Raw genomic sequence first — 19953 nt, forward strand, 5'->3', positions numbered from 1 at the left:
AGGATAATTTCACATAGGACTACACAATGGCCATGACATTTTGGAAATTGTGTGTTGTTCTCTAATTTTCATCTCCAGTGTATAATACATATTTAATTGTGTGTGTGTGTGTGTTTTAATTGTAGTAGTCTGTGAGACTCAGAGAAGGGGAGTGGGACAGTGGAAGGGTCATTTCTGTTAGTTCCTTAGTTAATCTCATTAGATTAGCTACTTTGTAGCCCCAATCTCCCTTTCCACACACAATGTTAATGATCAAATATGAGTAGAACTTGTTTTCAATTGTGTCTGAAATAGTTAACGTGATCTCATTCAGAGTTTTCAGGGAACCTCTAATGCTTGATACATTTGGGTCTGTTTTTTCTCATCTAGCTGAACTTGTGGACACCTACTGGCAGTTACTGACAATTAGAGCAGTCCAACCAGTCTAACCCAGTCGTCTTCTGCACATCACAAACATACCTTTGTGTGCGGGTACGTATGTGCGCACGTGTGTTTGTCCAATTTAGTTAACTTGCTACTTCACTTTTGTCACAGGTTTTGCTACAAAGATAGAATGCAAAGAAAATAATCTGTAGATCATTATTGGTAAATCAAAGCCTGTAATCATTGGAGAAAAAAAACACTGCCGCTAATGGGTTACCTTGTGTCGAGTGTCATTTCCATTTGATGTGCAAATGCCGCCATGATTTGTGAGCCGGGCCCTCACTGGAGGTTCTTTCCAGGCACTTTTAACTACAGGAGAGGACCAGGCTCACGTGTGGATGTGTGGACCTTCCCCATATGTTTTGCATTTCCACCAGCGACTCGCTGTAAAGCAAGACTGCGGCCGCTGTCATCCAAACTTTGCCTCTGACGTGTTAAAGAAGTCCAGAGCTTATTATCATTCAGTCAAAACACATGGGTAAGGGTCAGACCTGTCTCCTGGTAACTTTGAGTCCTCCGCTAAGCAGGCTAGCTAATCCATGGCTAGCTAAACCCGGCATACGGAGCGCCACTCCGGCAGCAACCGGAGCCATATGTTCCCCCGTGCTGGCTATTGCAAACAGCTGCATGCCTCCGTGCTGCTTTATCCCATGACAGACAGTGCAAAGCCGCCGGCACGGCTGTGACCTGGGCGGGCGCGCTGGAAGGGCACTTCCTCTGCCTCTTTAATTCGACGTCTGCAGCAGACAGCTAGCAGCCGCGCCTCTCGGATCTGTCAAAGAGCAGGCAATGGTGCTGCATGCTGGTTGGTTCTGAAATGTGGACACTTTGTGGAGTTTAGGACCATTAAGCCTATGGTTCATGTGCCTGCACCATTTCATACAAATGACTAGCCATCCATGTATGGATCAGATCAGCTAATGTGTTGGATGGACAGGGGGACCACCATATTTGAGCTCCCACCATGGTGGAGTGTGGCGTCACTGTAGAGTGGAAATGAAAACCAGTCTATAGCACGCTTCAGAACCATTTTGAGTAATGGTCTCAATCCACTTGGTAAAAATGACCAGCAGGGTTGGCTCCGTGGCCTTGCTGTAATCGTTGCCCTAAACATTTGGGAAAGGGCTATTTATATTTCATTCACTAGGCTGATGTGGTTATTAGGTACATCTAGATGTGGTTTAAAATCAGTACTTAGTGTGCAGGAGCGAGTTGGAGCAGATTAACCTGTTGCCCTCGATTTTGTTTTTGAGGGGGGGGTGGGGGGCACAGCTATCCAAACACACCATTCCACTTTCGTCCCCAGAGTTGACCATGCAAACCTCTTTTCACCCCTCTATTCTCTCGGATGTCTTCTGGGTCACTAATGTTTGACTCTTTGACACAAAATGACATCTTCTTGAGAGCCAGTGAACAAAGAAGTGAAATTGGAGCAAACAGCAGAAGAAGACTAAAGCCCCACGTCCTTGTCTCTATTACTCTCATTCAGAAAGCAAACAGATTCAGGAATTAGCCAGACCAATCTGATTGGCTAATTCTTATCAGCTCTTGACTTAAGACACCTGTTCTCATTAATGCCGTAACATAAAAGCCAGTTAATAAAACAAACAACCAACAACAAACACACACACACACACACACAGAGAAAAATTGAGTCGGTAAATCAAGTCATTTCAAGTGAACATTTACCAACGTTCAGGCTGTTCACGCCAGATGTCCTATAGGACTGACCTAGGCTTCTTGTCCATTGTAGTGTATCCACTTTGTTGCATGGATGCCTGTATCTGGGCCCTTTCTTCTGTTCTGAAGAATAGAGTGACAGTGTGTCCAAACGCCGTAGAGCTCGTGCTATAAGGTCCTATGCATTCCTTTCCCTTGTTCTCAGGCTGTGTTGATTGCTTCCTCTTTCTTTACTGCATGTGCACCTTTGAAATGCTCACAGAGTCCACAGACAAAGGGACACTCGACCTTTGACCTTAGGCCAAAAGCAAGCCTAATCTGAGGGTAGCATTGTTGGTTGGCTTTGTCTTATGCCAGACAGAGAATGAATGCAACCAACCAACTTTGTACAATTGGGGTTACCCCCTGTGCATTTGTCTGTTCTTTGCAAATCTATGTGTCTGTGTGTGTGTGTGTGTGTGAGAGAGAGAGAGAGAGAGAGAGAGAGAGAGACCCTGTACAACCCATCTATTCACGCCTCCAGGCCACCCAGTGCATGTGATGCTAAGTGTCTGTTGACCCTTCTTTCACCTTCACTAAACACTGCAACTATATCCTCTTTGGCCTAAGATACAGGCAGGTACACACATCGTCCAGGTTACTCTTTAATCTTGGACCTCACACACATTTTGTTCCACCTTGGCCATTGTACTTTACTGGACTTCATTTGGCTATTTCACTTTACTGTTTCCTCATTCTTCAGCTTTCCAAAAGCCAGTAAAGAATGAATAACAGTCCCAATGTCATACCAGGTCTATCTTATGGTAGTGATGAGCTTTGATATTATGATAGTGATTCCTTGTCTACTTAGGCAAATCCTTGAGATAAGTTAAATGCTATCTTATTATAAAGAACTGTAAGAAACACAGCCAGATTCTGTTAAAAAATGTATCATGTTTTATTACTTGAACAAAACTTTCATGTGGTTCTCATTTGCATACAATACTAACAATTCTGCTCAAAAACAAGAATTGCAGTAAGGTAACTGGACTCTAAAACAGTAAAGGTATAAAACAAAGTTATAAACATGTAAGCGGTCGCACTTATCCAGGGCAATAACTTAACTGAATTTAAATTATAATTTGTATCTGTACAATCATAATATACATGCTATTTACAAACCAGTACGCAAAAGAGTGTGAAGCAATGCATTTACGACATTGTGGATTTGTGTTTTGTGCGGTGAAACCAAACACACGGTCAGGACATGGAATGTGGCTACAGGCTCCTTTTCTTCTCCCGCTCGACAGAAACAGGAAGGTAAACGTGCTGGGTGTGAAAAAGGCAACTGTCGATTTTATATTGAAGAGCGCTGTGTCATGAGTGAGGCCTGTTGGAGAAATGTAACTTTTGGTGACGGTACACGCAGCAACGAAGTCCAGCTCGGTTTCTTTCAGCACCTCCACTACTCCTTCATGCGCTGATCTCTGAGCCAGGTGTGCTGTGTGCATGCGCCCCTGTTTCCAGCACACGGGTCACCTGCACCCGCACGACTCCACCACCATGTCCTCGTACTGCTTGTACACCACGTTGTTGCCGGCGTCGGTGTACAGAATGCTGATGGGACTGAGTTTGGATGGCACGCAGCAGCTGGGTGGCATGTTACCGGGGTCCATGGAGTTCATCAGCGTCTGGATGATGGCATGGTTGGTGGGCTCCAGGTGGGAGCGGAGGGGGAAGTCGCACACGCCCTCGCAGTGGTACGCCTCATACTCTAGGGGCGCGATCACCCAGTCGTCCCAGCCCAGGTCCCTGAAGTTCACGTGCAGCGTCTTCTTGCTGCATCTGGGCTTAGACCTCTTGCCGTGCCGCCTGCCGTGACGTCCACCAGACGTCGCACGCCGCCTCCTCCAGGGTTTGGGCCGAGGACCTTTCTCCGTTTCGGCCCGGTCTGGGTACGACAGTTTGATTTTCTCCCTCCTCTCATGGAACAGGCTTTGCCTCTTCTTCGACCTGGTGAAGACCACCAGGATGGCTTTCTTTTGCTGCGGCCGACCGTGCCTGTGAAATCCAAGATGATGCAAGTCTGCTTCCCTCTCAGGGTTGTCGAGAGCGGCCATAAGCTCCAGACAGAAGTGTTGCCCTTGTGTGTGCAGGTGCCGGTCAGTAAAAATGTCCCACACATCTAGAACCTCCCATCTTGGTTTCTGAGAGTCCTCCAAGTCTAGAGTCTTGGAGTTTAGAAGTCTGTGGGACTGGCAGGAATAGAGTTGAATCTCCACGGGACCCGTTTCTGATGCTTGGAAGCTTGCGGAGACTTTTGTGTATATTCTCAATTCAGCCCCCAGCAGTTCCACTTTATCAGAGAGAGTTGACACATCAAACAAATATTTCTGTTTCCACAGCGGAGCATTCAAAGGGTTATCTGAAATAGAAATGATATTTATGCTCATAGATTCTATGGTTTCACACTGCAAGGCAATACAGACAAGTATAAATGTGATGACAAATACACAAATCTATTGCTATGGATAATACTATGCAGGAAAATTTAGATAACATTGTTTTTTTCTAGTCTGTTTTGCTGTTTTTTATGGCTTGACTGTTCGAATCAAAGTCCTTCTTCATATACATATCTAGTTCTGAGATCTAGATCGTGACAAGACGATAATAAACCACACTTGTTCTCAAACGTATAGGAATAGGTACAAATTGAAATAAAATCAGGTAGTCAAATATTTAATTGACAGTCAAACTGACTTACCTTGCCCATTATCCACAAAACTCGTAATTGTATTTGCAGCTTTAGACGCACGGAAAAAACTTGCATTCAGTCCCAACTTCTCTGCGGCAGAAAACGTCTTATAAATAGAAAGCATATAGTCATGTGGTTCAGCTGAGTTTTTTAGCGCTCGTGGCAAATGTTTTCTTCTGGATAACGGTGGTACTGAAAGCGCATCTTTAACGTAGATCGGCGGTCTTTGGCCGTCAGTGACAACCTTGGCATCTGCTATGCAATTTGGGGCAATTGAAAAGTGAATAGTGTGAAGACACAGATATTGCAACAGAAAAGTAAAAAATAATCTTGGTGATCGGCGTGCGTGCATAATGAAAACGTAGGCTAGTTTAAAAATTCTGTAGGTACCAGTTATTACACTTGAGGGTGACGGGCGCGCATATGAGCCTGCGCAGCTTAAACGAGCCCACACTTGTGTGGACCTCACAGCCCTGAACACCCGCCCTTAAATACACGCGCGGCGTTGTTAACGGGTCGCTCCCGCTCATTTCACGGAAACAATAAAACTAGACATTACGACATTCCCAGCTTTTGCTTATATCGGGCAATTCTGCAAATTAGCCAAACCTTTTTGGGTCCTTTCAGGAAATAATTCATTAAAGGTTTGAAAAATTTCAAACCTGCTGTGGGATGAAAAGGTCGAGGGTTGAAAAGATTTCCAACACAAGATCCGCCAGACATACGTTTAAACCTCAAAAACAATACTTTTAAATAATTGTGTTAGAGCGTAATTTCCCTGTGCAAGCGTAATTCATGCAAAGCGTCTGCCAACGATGAACGAAGCAGATTGTAGAATGTGACTACGGGCTCTAACGACCTCTAGCGGACCACAGAAGAATCACAATAATGCTCCAGCACCGGCACTTACAAGGATGATACAGTATGTTCAGAAGATACATTTCAGAAACAAGACATGTCCATGTTTGCAATTTTATTGATACATTTTATATATATTTGCAGATAAAATAGTAGCTTTAAAGAGTTGTATAACAATTACAAGAGTGAATATTGAAATGAAGTTTGATTTGATTAGAATATTTAAAAAAATATGTAAAGGCACTTTTGCCTTTACATATTTTCATTAGAGAATTTACATTTCATTAGTGCTTTCATTAGAGAATGCCACAAGTACCACTTAAAGAGCAGAATCTCTCAAACATATTGGATGCTCTGGGTCAGTATAATGGTATCAATGTAAGTTTGGTAGCGTGATGGCTGCTTCACACAGGACACGTCTATAGTGTTCTATGCTACACAATACAACAGCAGCAGGGCACCCAGCAGGGTGGCTACATTCACCGTCCCCATCACCAAGGCGACACTGGAACCTGTGCTCTGGGTGGTGTTCACTAATGATGTGGTGTTAGTCAGAGTTGCGTTAGAAGAGGCACCACCACTACTGGTCTGATTTGTGCTACTCGTATTCACGGAACTTGCGTTCCCTGACATGGCGTTGAAGGACAAGGCCCTGGATTGGACCTGCCAGGTGTTCAAAGTGAAAGCTAACATCAGGTTCTGCCCTGTGGATGAAGCAAAAACAAAACCCAAAGTTGAAAGCGAGGTCCAGAGGCACAGAAGGGACTATTTGTAGTGTTTCTAACTACCACATATACACCACTGTTCACATAAATTACCTAAGCATAACACAGGACCTATGCAGATCATACTAGATCATGTTCACACAAGGTGCTACATATATATATAAAATACATATATTTTTGGTCTAAGGGAGATCTTGGTCAGGTTGTATACAATGAAAAGTCAAAAGATGTTCTAAGATGATTCTGAAAAGCTGCACAATGTGTGTTGACCCACCAGTAGCGAAGATGGCCAGGTCCGTGTAATTGGCCCAGCAACCGTCAAAGGGGATAGTGGTGTTTCCGGATAGGCCACTCACTGGGGATCCCTTAGAGTCTTGTAGCTTGGCTGCAATTGTTAGTGTTGTCACCCCCAGTGACACACAGTTACCCTGGTGACAAAATACACAGGGTACTGATAGGACATAGCTAATGCAGTATATAGATTTGCAACATGAATGTTACAAAACTTTAATATTGTCTGCCCCCCCCCACACACACACACAAACACACCCTGCTGTGACACACTTGATTAAACCTGATGGTTAAAAATAATTTATATTCATTTTGAGATGATGTGAAAACAAGCACAGTCAGTGCCATATGACACTATAACTGTCCAGTAAGCAAAGAACTGGCATATTCACTGAATATTTGTACTTTATCCTTCTGCACTTAAGTACAGTAAAATGCCCATGTGCATCCATCACACACATCCAATGAATAAATCCTGAGCTGAAGTGCAGTGGTTGCTTTGTGATGCTGACCTGCTGGTCCACAGCCATGATGCAGGGCTGCTGGCTCAGTGGGCCGGGCTGTGATCCTGCCACAGGCTCCACCTGCACCCTCAGGGCGGAGACGCTGCTCACGGTGCTCACTGTCGGATTCTCTCGTGTCACCTGCTGGCTGGCCACCTGATGGGCAGGCAGAGATGTGGTCTCACAAACTTGTGTGTTATAACAGAACTTCTGTAACTGCTGAACTTTAACTCTAAAAACTCTGGATTACCTGCTCAAGATATGATGGGAGTTGGGCAAGACTAAATATAAACCTATATAACTGTATAAATGACAGTATATTACACGGGGCTTTACAGGGTTTCCAAAGAAACATGATGCTTAGAGCTTAGCATGTGCTGCTGATGAAGGACCACTGTCCAAAATCAATCAATCAATCAAATCGTCCATTCATCCATCCATCCATCTATTTGAAATCTGCACAGTATGATGTGCACAGAATGTACCAAACAAATCAGACCAAGCACCAGTTTTCAAGATCCTTATTGTGTCTACACCTAAAGTGTAGACACACACAGGGTTTATACAGGACTACTGAAGGTTCATGTGCATCTTACTGTGCTCCACGATGGGTCAGTGGGTGGAGGTGATGGGAGAATGAACCCCACTGTAGACACGTTGAAGTCGATGGACTGACTCAGGTTGCCAAAGACGGCGGCCTGTCCTATGGTGTCAGCTGTACTCTTCAGCAAAGCATACTGCTGCACATCTGCAGGTGGGATAGAGTGGAGTGTGTGTGTGTGTGTGTGTATGTGTGTGAGGTGGGATGAGGGGGGGGGGGGGTGTTAAGCAGACCCAACTCAATTTTTAGTAGGTACAGAGGAAACAGGGAACTCAGATGATGGTGAAGCACTGCCCTGAAACTTTATGCTATAACAACACGTATACTGCATGCAAAGATAGAAAATATTCTGCCTCCACTCATATCAACAGTAATCTACATACTTGTCAGTGCAAAAGTCTGGACTCCCTGGAACTCATGATGTTGGTGTCTTATAAACACCAGAACTTTGCTCTGCCTGCTCTCCCAGATGGGCTCCAGGAACACGTACACACGCGTGTGCTTGTGCACATGCATGTGAAGGTCCTGGGAGGCGGGCTTACCGGTAGTGCTGTTATCAGACAGCTGGCTCGTGGGCGGCTGACTGATCTGCACCTGCACGGTCAGGCCCGTGGCGCGCCTTCGCCTGGTCGCCACGCTGCCCTCCCGCACGATGTTGGTCACGCGGATCATGTTGGCGGGGATGCGCAGGAACAGAGCCAGGTTGCGCACCAGCTTGTCCCCGAAGAACTCCGCCTCGGTCATGGCCGGGAGGTTGAAGGCGATGATCAGGAGCGGAGATGTACGCACCTGCACGGGCTCGGAGCCGCGCACCAGGATGTGCAACATTTTGTAATCGGGGTCGAAGTAGTTGGACCCATGGGAGGAGTCAAAACCAGGCTTGTATTGATCTGGAGGTGGAGAGTGGAGCAGAGAAAATTTGTACATTTGTTTTCCTATTATGGTGTAAGATTTGCATATAACAATCCAATATACTAATGTGAAAAGAATGTGGTTTTCAGCCACAATGTCATTTTACATAATTCCAACCGCCATTCTCAATCATTGTCAGCAGTGAGACTGTGGGCAAATGTATACATGGATTAACGTTATGCAAATTCTGTACCAGGATAGGTTGGCTGAAGCAACATGTAATTAGTGTGGTCACTATTCCACTTTGCGTTGTTTGGAGCCACCAGGTTATTGTTCACATAAACATCCAAGCGCTGAGGATTCGAGTAAAACACAGCAGCCCGAACAGCCTGGTGAAAGACCACAAGACACAAACATCTGAAGAGCCAGTAGCCCCTGCCTGCTGCCTGTCTCTTCTCTTTAGTCAGAGATTAGCAAGGAGTAGAATATGGCGAGATGGCTGCTATTGAGCCATTGTACCTCATTGGGAGCAGCATTGAGCATCATCAGCCTTAATTTCTGTGGGGATGTACTAGTGAAATAGATGTCGAAGGAATGGTTTGTGGCTATAATGCTGTGGAACATTGAAAGTCTCCTTTGGCACGTGTAGCCAAAGCACCAGCCATGGTCTTGGGGGCCTGTGCAGACAGACAGACAGTATGGTACACAATGACATTGTGGCGGGTGTACGATCGGTATACACCGCGCCAGAAAATACAGAGAGAGATAGACCCAAGTGCCGTCCAAGTGCCGTATAAAGCAGTCAGGAGACAATGGCTGAAAACTGTATGCGTGCAATGAACACACACGCTGGTCAACAGAATATAAATCCCACAGTGTGCACGTAAACACACACACACACACTGTAGAAAAACCAAACTCAAAAGGACGCGGGAAACTCAACGCACAAAAACTAAACTCCACCGTAAAAAACGGGAAAAATTACCAACAGAAAACAACGTGAAAATAATCAACACGTGAAAAGACAAAAGAAAACTCAACCATATAAGCATGGGAGAAAAATAATAAAGGCAACTCAAAGAACGCGGAAGAAACGCGTGAAAATGAAACTAAGGACACCAGGGGAGGTAACTGACAGCAGGCAAATGCCGCGACAAAACAAAACCCTTCCCAAAATTAAAGATAAACCGATAGGAAGATAAATAGCTGAAGGAAAACTTAAGGGAGGCCAGTAAGCGGCGCAGGAGAAAGACACTTGAATAAGTAAAAGCGAAAAGTCAGAGAAGAGAGAGAGAACGAGAGACGGAGAGAAAACAAGGTGGCGAGACACCTTAAAACTGAGAATGCAACAACGAGATCGAGAAACAAGAGAAAGAGCTGAGGACGCAACGGCCAAGCCAAAACGATTCAGCAGTGATACGTTTCACCAAGCTTCCTTAAGAAGCCATAGCAACGGCTGAAACGGATCACTACTGATTACGCCCATTGAGTCTAGGACTGACTCGAGTGCCTCTCGTGGTGGTTGGAGGAGCGGCAGCCGAGCCAGCCCTGACATGTTCACCAAACTTCAGATTCGGCTTTCAAAATACGTCATTCGCGACCACAATTTTCAAAATGATTCTGAAAAATATGCATACTAGATGTAGCCTATACAAAAATGGCAATGAATTTGTAAGACTGGAGGCCTGCACGTGTGCCACATTCATATAGTAGTTGGGCGTACCGTTAAGCAAGTCCAAGTAGCCGTCACCCAGTACGGCGACAGGAGACAGGCGTCTGGTTTCGGTGTCCGCATCCAAGCTCTCGATGACCAGCATCCGGTAGTCCAGATCAAGGCACTTGTAGGCCTGCCAGGTGCTAATATATATGCAGTTGTTCCGGATTATGCCTGCAAGACAGCATAGTGCGCATGTGACAAGCAGAATTCTTTAATGCACCTTCTTGCATATTGATGAATTAACTGATCTCAGTCTCTGTACAAAATGCTCATAACAGTCATACAGTTTACAATTTATCTTAGTGTTTCTACTGTAAATCATTATTATTATTATGTCTTCAGTCCTTTGAATTATGAAATATTCATAAAAAACTCTCAGACGGACCTTTATTTGGTGCAATTGTCATTACGGGAATGCGGCTGCCGTTGAGGTAGGTGAGCATGACTTTGGGGATGCGGTAGTCTCCCAGGCCATGACGGGGATCGCCGTTCCACTCATATTCAGATTTAGGAATCACGGTGCCCACTGCCCCCAGGAAACTACCATCTAGGTCCCTCAGCAAGGCCTTCTTCTTACCATCACAGTCCATATCAACACAATCGGAGGGGTTCACTTTGCTGTATTGAGAATCATAGGTTAGACGTTTTTGGAACCATATTTTTTGGGTACATGTGAACACGAGCACCAATGCAGAAATATCCTGATAAATGGCTGTTTCTCTGTAAGTGGTTCAAACAGAAGTGGCTTCTGAAAACCTTCTGAAAACCTATTTGATAACATAGCCTTTCACTCTAAGAAACTGGGCATTATCTAGAACCTTCTATCTTTAAGCTGAAGGTTTTTGGAGTTCTTGCTTTAACTTTGCTTTAATGGTGCTCATCTGAGGATGAATTCTAGAAAACATTTTTTTTTCTAAGAGCCTGAAGATCACAGATTTATTTCTGAAGATCTTCGGTTACAGAAGGACATGAGTGCATTGTAGCAGCACAGCTTGCCTCAGGTCTGGATGGTGAATGAACACCAGAGCGTCGTCTGTGCTGATGCTTTTTGTGATCCTCCCAACGCTGATGGGGTGGCCCAGATCCTCGTTGTTTGGATTGGTCATAAACATATAATTGGTTTGGCTTGAACACACATTCCTGAACCCAACAAAAGTGGTATCTGGAAAATAGCAATGACAAAAAAATGCCTTCCACCATTATCTCCCATTATCTTTGGTGGCCATGGACTAAATGAATATTAAATACAAAACCTTACCGGTGATGGTCAACAGCCCACTGATGGCAGGGTAGCTCATGAGCCCATCATGGGAGTGTGTTGGGGCTCCGTTCTGAGATGACTCGAATGTCGGCCATGAGATTCCTGTCCTGCCACCTACCACACACATCGGGTACAGCAGAACATCATTACATCATTCATATTATAAATCAACTAAATGCCAATATTCTACACAAATGTAATATACCATGAATGAATGAAGCTATGCATACAAGGTGATAATATAAAGTTTGGCTGTGAACACAATGTATCTATTGCATTCTGCAACTAGATAGAACAGCATGAATAAAATTGTGGAGTAAACATTTTGTGGTCGTCTTTGTGATGGAAAATACCATTTAGAGGTCGGGGAGCTCTACTGCTTGCAGTAAGAGCAATGTTGATAGGGTTTAATGGCTGGCTGTCACTGCAGTTGAGGTTTGGACTACTGCCAACAATTAAGGCGTTCTTGCGTAAAAAAGGAAGATCTTATTAGATTCAGTTCCATTCAGAACAAATGTAAGTCAATATGAAAATTTACGTTTAGCTCATTACCTGGACTGTCACAGTTTTGTTTGAATATTCATGAGTGACTGCAGCAGGTTCATAGACTAATGGCATAATACCCATGCCATTGTCAACAAGAGTGACATTAGAAATGAGCACTCTCATGGACACCTGGAAAGAATGTATATGATCTTTATTGAAAGCTCATAATGCTCTACCAACAAAGATTACAGAAATGCAAACTATGTTAAAAAAAGAATTGGACCGCTTATAGAAAGGTACCATAGAAGAGGTGGGGGGATAAGCAGGCAGTGTCATCATACCTGGAAATAAATGCCAAAATCGAGGTTTCTCCAAACTGTGAAGTCTTGGATTTGGAGACAATCAGGGAGCCCGTCTTTGTTCAAGTAGACTCCAAACAGACCTCCATGAGCTTCGTTGTTCTGCCATTGAGCCACTGGACTAAACGTTCCTATTTAGACCGTACCGAAAGATTAACATTAGTATTTTTAATTCAAATGCATAGAAGATCTACATTTCCTCAATAAAGTGATAGTTAGTAGCAATGTGAACAGAATCATGTTTCAGAAAGTACAATATAATAATCAGAATTCATCATTATGACAGTTAGTGTAGCTTGCCGAAACCTTGTATCTTCACATTACCTGGACAGGGTTCTCCATCGATCCGGAATCCCACTCTCTCATAACCAGCAACAATGTTCCCCTGAAGAACTACGTTTGTTCCTACATTTGCCTTGAACAACAAAGGAAACAGAGACAGCGTCCACGTCCTTTTAAAGTAGGCTGTTTGCATAGATGCTGAGGTAGTTCATACATCATTCCTCCACATACCTCAATAGCTGCATTCCAGTTCAAGTTGAAGGTCTCTTGTCTTCCATTGTATGACCCTGGCCAGAGTGTCATGGTGACCAAATTCCTCCGGACTGTGATGTTATTTCCCCATACTCTGATTCCTATCAGTACAGAAAACTTTCCATAACATTGCTTTACTGGTAATAGTTAGTCTTATCTGGGCTACCATCCAGAAGAATCTGAAACATCTGAATTTCTAGCACACAAAAACTACATGCCTCAGTTGAAATTCTAGGACATGGTTATTGCTATCATTTGTTAGAAATATAACTTCATCTCACCAACATTTCAAAATATGCTTTTTAGGTAAATTGTAAACCTGAACTTAGCCCTTGTGCTGTGGTCTATTTTGCAGAATTTTGAACTTAAAACATGAGCACCCCAATACCGTCACAGTGACCCTTTTGTGAGGGTGTTCATATAGAGGTCAGCTGAGGTATAACTGAAGAAACTACCTTCTCCTACGGTATGGTGGATGATGTTGTCCTCTACACTTAAGCCATTAGTTCCAAAGATGCCCACAGCTGGTGCAAAGCCATGGTGAAACGCACATCCTTTAACATAGGTCTCATTCTGGTTCACCTGTACAGACAATGGCCTCCAAATCACTGAGGTGCCAAATCAACAGGTGCCAATTCTCTAACATCTCATTAATATACTAATGTTCTAAACAAAACAAAAATACAACAAGATCAATAAGAATATGCCAAGCAACATACATAATAAAAATCTCACCATATGGCTACACCCCTGAACATTGAACCTGTGTGTTACTAGCATCATGCTCTACCTGTGTTAGCAGTAAGAGACACTGTTGTGGTTGTCTCACCTCTCCCAAGTTGAGGAAAGCCAAAGAATAACGTGGGTCAGTGTAGTCGGTCCATCCTTCCTGACCGGTGAGATAAAACTCTACATCTCTTATCTGGGCCTTCCCTTTGAAAAGCATACAAATACCAACACATAAAAACCACACAAAAAATAGCAGAGAACTGGAGTGCTCGGGTTACTTCAAAAACACTTAGTGGTCTGCTGTTTATGATGGACCTATGCACCTCTGTAGTTGACTCCGCCCATGGAGAAGGTTCCTACCAGCACCCTGGCCCCGAATGACTCGACATACAAGCCCCGGTAATCCTGCCCAATGATCTTAATATTCCTGCTTAGCAGACCCACGTCACCCGCCAGCCTGTAATTCTGTGAGGTCCCAGGCACCGCGTAGTTCTCCGCTACAAACCCAGACAAACAGATGGTTAGAGGCCAATCCATACATTTATCTTTGCGCTATTCTAAATCTTCTAAACGTGATCTGAAGAGTGATGGTGCTGTTAATTAATGTGATATGGGCGCAGACTTACCGATGTGTGTGAAATCGAGCGGGTGATCCAGGGTGAGGTTCCGGCCATCATCCGATACAAATGTGATGGTGCGAGTTTCTGTCTGCCATGGCTCATAACTGGTGGTAGACAGCACGATGTCATCCCCCACCTGGTTAAATCAAGGTGAGCCTTCAATAGTATGCTCAGTAAATACATGCAAGCAAGCAAAACAAATCCATGAAGAGAAGTCTACTCACCTGCCAGTCCACAGGCTCCATGAGTGAGAGCAGTCTGGAACCGGCCTGGGCAGTGTTGGCCAGTTTAGTGTGATAAACATTGTGTGGAATCCCATACAATTCAAGCTTACCAAAGACACCTAAAAGGCAGCACCATTTCCATCAGATGAATGGAACAGATTAGAATGATTATGGGGAAAAAAGCTGATTATGGAGTCTTCAAATAGTATGGAAACAAACCAGAAACCTTTGGCTCTATATATTCATTATATTATATGAATATGTTGCAATCACTCTCATACCCAACACTTTAGATCCTTGGTTTGGACCAGATGGCAGAGGCCATTCAGGGGTGTGGTAATCTCCTCTCAAGATGATGTGGAGTTCACCACTGAAGGGTTGGTCTGGCTTGCCCGCAAACAGATGCCCTCCCTGCGGGTAAAGAGCAATGACACCTGTCTTCAGGCACGACACCTCTGAACCCTGGTGTTTCTTCTGACTCTTGGAAAGCCACAATGCAGTGTTAGGTGTTAAGTGTATTAGGATGTTAGGAAAGGGTATTTTTTTGTATAATAGATTTTGTTCAGTTGTGGTTAAAGACACAAGTCTGAAGGTTCTGGCGATTGTTATGAGGTGACTGACCTGGATGGAGATGTAAGTGGCATTCAGGACGACGACATCAGGGAGGCTGCGTGCACTGCGGCTGGCTGTGTTGTTTGTGGCATCTGGAATCTCGAGGACTCCCATCACAGTGAGCTTGTTTAAGGGAGGAATGGTAGTGTCCAAAACCATCCAAACTCCTGTGGAAACCAATGGGTAAACCCCAGGGGTTATGCTATCCTTCAAGTGTGTAAGCCTTTCTTTAGTAATATTTACAAAATGAGCACAGCACCGGTTGGAATGATGACATCAACGCCCTCTTGTGGCACAGTGAAGTTGTTTTCTGGGGATGATCTCCAAAATGATTCATTAGACCAAACACTACAAATGATATGATTGATTGGCTGTCAGAGCAGTAAATGAAGATATTCTAACAGGCATGCAACATTTCCTTTGCTTTGTTGGTCTTGTATTCTACAGAGTGTCTGTTACGTACATGAAGTTGGAAGGTTTGCTACTGGGCAGAGGTGCGAGTGTGGCGGGTGGAGGCGACGGAGGCTGGGTGCAGTTGGGGAAGAAGCAGGTGTGCACGCTGAATGCCACAGCTCTGTCTGCGCTCGACCTGTCCACACTGCTGATCTGATTAACACCACCAGTGGGTCTGCCGGACACTGCAGGGTTCACAGGGTTACAGATTTAAACAGATCTCAAATGAAACAGGACCCAGAAGAGCAGAGGAACATAAAGGAGATGTTTGATTATGCAGAGACAGCTTTACCCAAGTAATAGAGGCTGTTGGATAAATTGTTGGATGAAAAGTACCAGTCTCCATTGACATTCACACTGGTGTTCAGAGGCTCGGAGGAGCCATCTCTGTCGTCTATTATATGAAACCGGTCAGGTCTCTGAGTTAGGTGGTGATTCACGATGACATAATCCACTGGCTTTTTAGACAGAAAGGACAAAAGATTAAACCATGGAGGTCAATTACAAAAAAAGACATTTACAGTTTTTTGGGTCTTTTAGTTCAGTGGTTTTTGTTGTTTGGATTTCACTTGCTCTGTAGTTTCGGTTCTTATTTGGTAAAAGGACAATTATTGGGCAAATACTTTAGTTATGAACTTTAGTTATGTACATTACTTTAGTTATGCATTTTACTTTAGCTTTGTACTTTAGTTTTGTACTTTACTTTAGTAATGTACTTTAACTATGTACTTTAGTTTTGTACTTTAGTTATGTACTTTAGATATATACTTTACTTTAGTTATGTACTTTAGTTATGTACTTTACTTTAGTTACGTACTTTAGTTATCTACTTTATACCTTATTTATGTACTTTAGTTATATACTTTACTTTAGCAATGTACTTTTAAAGTAGTTAGTATGTACTTTACTTTAGTTATGTACTTTAGCTGTACTTTAGAAATATTTTTCAATTGCAGTAGCAGTGCAGAAAGATTTCGATATATGCAACATCTGTATATAGTAAAATTATAGTTCTAATTATTATGAACACTTTACCCTGAAGCCGTAGAAAATTGCGTTGTATGAAATGTTGGTAATTTGCGATGCATCGTGGAAGTACCAGTCGTAGGTTTTGTCTGATGGTAGCAGCGCCATCCAACCAAAGCTATGAGTAATCAATTTCTCAAGGAAGGGAACAACACTTGTTCCTAGAATAATATGAACCAGAGAGTGTTATGCAAAGAAAAGCTGCAAAAATTAACCAGAAATGGACATGAATGGAACCGCATTAAATGTTCAAATGCTTACTAACTGTCATTTTGTTGAACTTAAAAAAATAGAAAAACAAAGATAGGCCAAGGAGACAGTACATACCATATTCATTGGTGAGTATGACGTCTTTGCCCATGAGTGAGGAAGGTGAAGGGCTATTGAAGGCCAGCCGGTGGAAGCGTATGGTGTTATCACACACGGCCCCAGGGAAGCCCACACTCCATTCTGTGCTGTTGTAGCAGTGAGCAGGGTCCAGCAGGTTGCTTGTTGGCACAACCTTGGAGCCAGGATTGCCTATTGAGACAATGAGTGAATTACTGCTTGACATACTTATTCTATTCTTATTCTAAACATGTTTTTACAGTTGAATTCTGTCAATAATGTCCATCTCATGTTATGAGCTGGTTTACCCTTTACCAAAAAATGCATTTCATGTAACATTTGGTGTATAATTTAAGGTTAAAACTAAAAAACCCTTAATGGTATTTACATACATGTGGATTCTATATAATTTACAATTTTCAAGTAGTAATCATGGTTGACAAGTGAAATCATTGTTGATAATTCAGTTAAAAAAATCTAATTAATGAACTGAAGTACCTGTTAGAGATCCATCAGTATCTTCAAGAGCTATCTCATGTTCCCATCTGAAGGCAGCCTTGTTGGGAGACTGATAAAATTGGACACCACTGAACTTGGCACTCCAGCCCCCGCACCGAAATTTACAGACGCCATCTATCGAGGTGACACCAATTGCAGCACAAGATGGCCGGTCAAAGTTCACAAACTTGGTTCCAAGCACACTCATGCCGTCGTCGAAGGGTAGGATGATGGCGCGGGAGGTGCAGTAGTCTCCGCCCAGGCCCAGCTCGTCTACGTGGCCTACTAAGGTACTGTTGACCAGCGCGGCACCGCCCTGCAGGCCCCAGCCGCTCACATACTGCTGGATAATGCGCTTGGTCTCCACGCCTGCCACCTCGTTGTTGACCGCCAGGAACTCGTGGAATTGCACGGCACCCACGTTCACCCACTCGGCTCCCTTCTGGTTGTTCCACGACGTGAGTCGACGGAAGACAGCCGGCACCGGTGTGGCCCAACCACAGTGTCCGCCCTGCTGGGGGAAGTATTCCTGGAAGATCCAAAGGCCAAACCAGCCCTGCGAGTGTGCTGAATTATTGAAAAACTCCCCGAGTGGCACCATCTTCTGGCAGATGTTTTCATTGTAGGACGGCCCATCTGGGTGGTCATGCATTCGGTACCAGAAACCAAAATGGGTGCCCCCGGCAGCAGCATTGTGCCGGATGGTGTTGTTGGGGTTGGTGACCCAGTAACCGGCAGGTGTCACATCGTCGTTCAGTAGGCTGGTGCTCTGCCTGACAAACACGGCCAGGTTGTACTGCAGCACGTTGCCCGTCTCGATACCATCCTCGATGAAGAATGCCCCTCCCATGATGTTGTAGATGACATTTCGCTCCACCAGCAGGCGGTGTGTGTTGTGGATAGCGATGGCGCGGTTGTACGTCTGGTGGATGGCACAGCCACGAACATACGACTTGAAGCTGACGTCACCCATTAGGTGCCAGTGGATGGGATAGCGGCCCAGGCGGAATGCCTGGCCAGAATTAAAGATCTGACCAAACACACAAAGCACACGAAGCACACAAGGCATTTTAGATAGCTCCAGTGCCTGGAGACAGGTGAAATTCCACCAGTTCTTTTCATTTGTGTTTCTAACAACTAACAGATGTGATTTGATACCTCAACATATTCAATTCTGCCGATAGCCAGATTTTCATTGGGCCTTGGTGCATGGAACATGATACAGCCCCCGAACTGGTCACTTCCTGTTTCTTCCCCAAATCTACCTTGGAAACAAGTCTGGGTGGCGAACTCCCCTGTGGATAGAAATTATCTCATAAAACTCAGACGTCAGAATCAGAATCTTTCTTCACCAAATACCAGATGTCCAAACAGTTTCTCTAGGTATAGGCATAGGTGTAGTAAGCCAACATGCTTGCAATAGCCCAATGCATAAATAATATATACAACTAAAATCATTAAGGTCATTCCTCATATACACATTGTTAATATGCTGGAGAGACCTGACCGGGTTACCTGTGTTAAAGCCATCAGGGCAGGCACTAATTTTATCACTCCACTCTTGGTTGGTGGATCCACGGACAACAATGTTCCTGGTGAGCACGCCGACCTCTGCCCTTGCCTCAAACACAGTCCCATCAGGCAGTGTGACAGATACTCCCAGGTGGTTGTAGGTCAACGGCTGGGTGACAGTGAGGTTGCGCCCGTCGGCTGACACGGATGCGATGGTTCTGACCTCATTCTCATTCTGACTGTGCCTGCAGAATAAGCCACAGCCACAAATAAGTAAACAAATAAATAGAATCCCAGTAAAGTATAAATATAGTAATACCCAAGACTGTTCAAGCTATGTTTGAGATATACTCAGATACTGTGTATTATTATAAACATGGGCAGGCAATCTATTTTTAGCTTTCATGTTGTTGGAAATGAAGTCAGTTTAAAAACACTTTCAACAAATGAAAACAAAATTCTGAAAAAAGAATCATATTTGAAAGAATGAGCAAAAAGGAAATCGACATTTGTTGCACGACAGTGGCTTCAGCAAACACGCTATTAATTTACCCTGGGATGACAGTTCCATACCTGGACCCTGTTGAGGCAATGACGATTTCATCTCCAACTCTCCAGGTGACAGTATCCATCAGGACCAGTACGCTGGAGCCGATGCTGGCGGTGTTGGCGAGGCGGGTCCAGGGGATAGGGACAGGAATGCCTAGACGAGCAGGTTTCAAACAGGTCCTTTAAACTAGGCTTTTGTCTGAAGCCAGTCTATGGGACCTTCTTGGTTATGTTAGCAATATCTAGCTATATCTAAGTGATATCAGTTGATAACTGTCATAAAGGACATTTAACATTAGAAGGATGCTAGCATTATCTTCACATTATATTATAGGGCACAGGCAGTGCCCTAAGGATGTCATGTTAGCTGGGAGAATGT

At 44.1% G+C, this 19953-nt stretch overlaps 2 protein-coding genes across 5 annotated transcripts in view; both read right to left on the reverse strand.

Annotated features, from left to right (window-relative positions):
* Positions 1 to 3073: 3073 nt before the first annotated feature.
* Positions 3074 to 5697, reverse strand: gdf6b (growth differentiation factor 6b). Of its 2 annotated transcripts, XM_077009784.1 has the most exons (3): positions 5500 to 5697; positions 4847 to 4927; positions 3074 to 4507 (listed from the first exon to the last, which is right to left on the reverse strand). In XM_077009784.1, the coding sequence occupies exons 1-3, from the start codon at positions 5558 to 5560 to the stop codon at positions 3618 to 3620; spliced, it is 1032 nt and encodes a 343-aa protein (XP_076865899.1). In that variant the 5' UTR covers positions 5561 to 5697; the 3' UTR covers positions 3074 to 3617. The 2 variants fall into 2 exon arrangements, with proteins under 2 accessions (XP_076865899.1, XP_076865897.1); XM_077009782.1 differs by having other exon boundaries at positions 4847 to 5697.
* A 98-nt stretch (positions 5698 to 5795) lies between these two features.
* Positions 5796 to 19953, reverse strand: part of LOC143517366 (fibrocystin-L-like) — a 39419-nt gene continuing 25261 nt past the window's right edge. For all 3 annotated transcript variants that reach the window (XM_077009779.1, XM_077009780.1, XM_077009781.1), the window contains 32 exons: positions 19599 to 19728; positions 19029 to 19270; positions 18672 to 18808; positions 17514 to 18543; positions 17016 to 17207; positions 16698 to 16849; positions 15955 to 16120; positions 15673 to 15847; positions 15469 to 15557; positions 15219 to 15376; positions 14879 to 15008; positions 14598 to 14716; positions 14380 to 14509; positions 14077 to 14250; positions 13854 to 13957; positions 13480 to 13606; positions 13004 to 13125; positions 12815 to 12905; positions 12473 to 12621; positions 12198 to 12320; positions 11999 to 12110; positions 11643 to 11759; positions 11381 to 11546; positions 10770 to 11002; positions 10391 to 10555; positions 9187 to 9344; positions 8921 to 9056; positions 8358 to 8705; positions 7811 to 7962; positions 7224 to 7370; positions 6695 to 6848; positions 5796 to 6399 (listed from right to left, as the gene is read on the reverse strand). In XM_077009779.1, coding sequence (XP_076865894.1) covers positions 6125 to 6399; positions 6695 to 6848; positions 7224 to 7370; positions 7811 to 7962; positions 8358 to 8705; positions 8921 to 9056; positions 9187 to 9344; positions 10391 to 10555; positions 10770 to 11002; positions 11381 to 11546; positions 11643 to 11759; positions 11999 to 12110; positions 12198 to 12320; positions 12473 to 12621; positions 12815 to 12905; positions 13004 to 13125; positions 13480 to 13606; positions 13854 to 13957; positions 14077 to 14250; positions 14380 to 14509; positions 14598 to 14716; positions 14879 to 15008; positions 15219 to 15376; positions 15469 to 15557; positions 15673 to 15847; positions 15955 to 16120; positions 16698 to 16849; positions 17016 to 17207; positions 17514 to 18543; positions 18672 to 18808; positions 19029 to 19270; positions 19599 to 19728 — 5903 coding nt within the window. In that variant the 3' untranslated portion in view covers positions 5796 to 6124. The remainder of the gene's footprint in view (positions 6400 to 6694; positions 6849 to 7223; positions 7371 to 7810; positions 7963 to 8357; positions 8706 to 8920; positions 9057 to 9186; positions 9345 to 10390; positions 10556 to 10769; positions 11003 to 11380; positions 11547 to 11642; positions 11760 to 11998; positions 12111 to 12197; positions 12321 to 12472; positions 12622 to 12814; positions 12906 to 13003; positions 13126 to 13479; positions 13607 to 13853; positions 13958 to 14076; positions 14251 to 14379; positions 14510 to 14597; positions 14717 to 14878; positions 15009 to 15218; positions 15377 to 15468; positions 15558 to 15672; positions 15848 to 15954; positions 16121 to 16697; positions 16850 to 17015; positions 17208 to 17513; positions 18544 to 18671; positions 18809 to 19028; positions 19271 to 19598; positions 19729 to 19953) is intronic.

Source organism: Brachyhypopomus gauderio, chromosome 6, assembly GCF_052324685.1.
Source record: "Brachyhypopomus gauderio isolate BG-103 chromosome 6, BGAUD_0.2, whole genome shotgun sequence".
Lineage (NCBI taxonomy): Eukaryota > Metazoa > Chordata > Actinopteri > Gymnotiformes > Hypopomidae > Brachyhypopomus > Brachyhypopomus gauderio.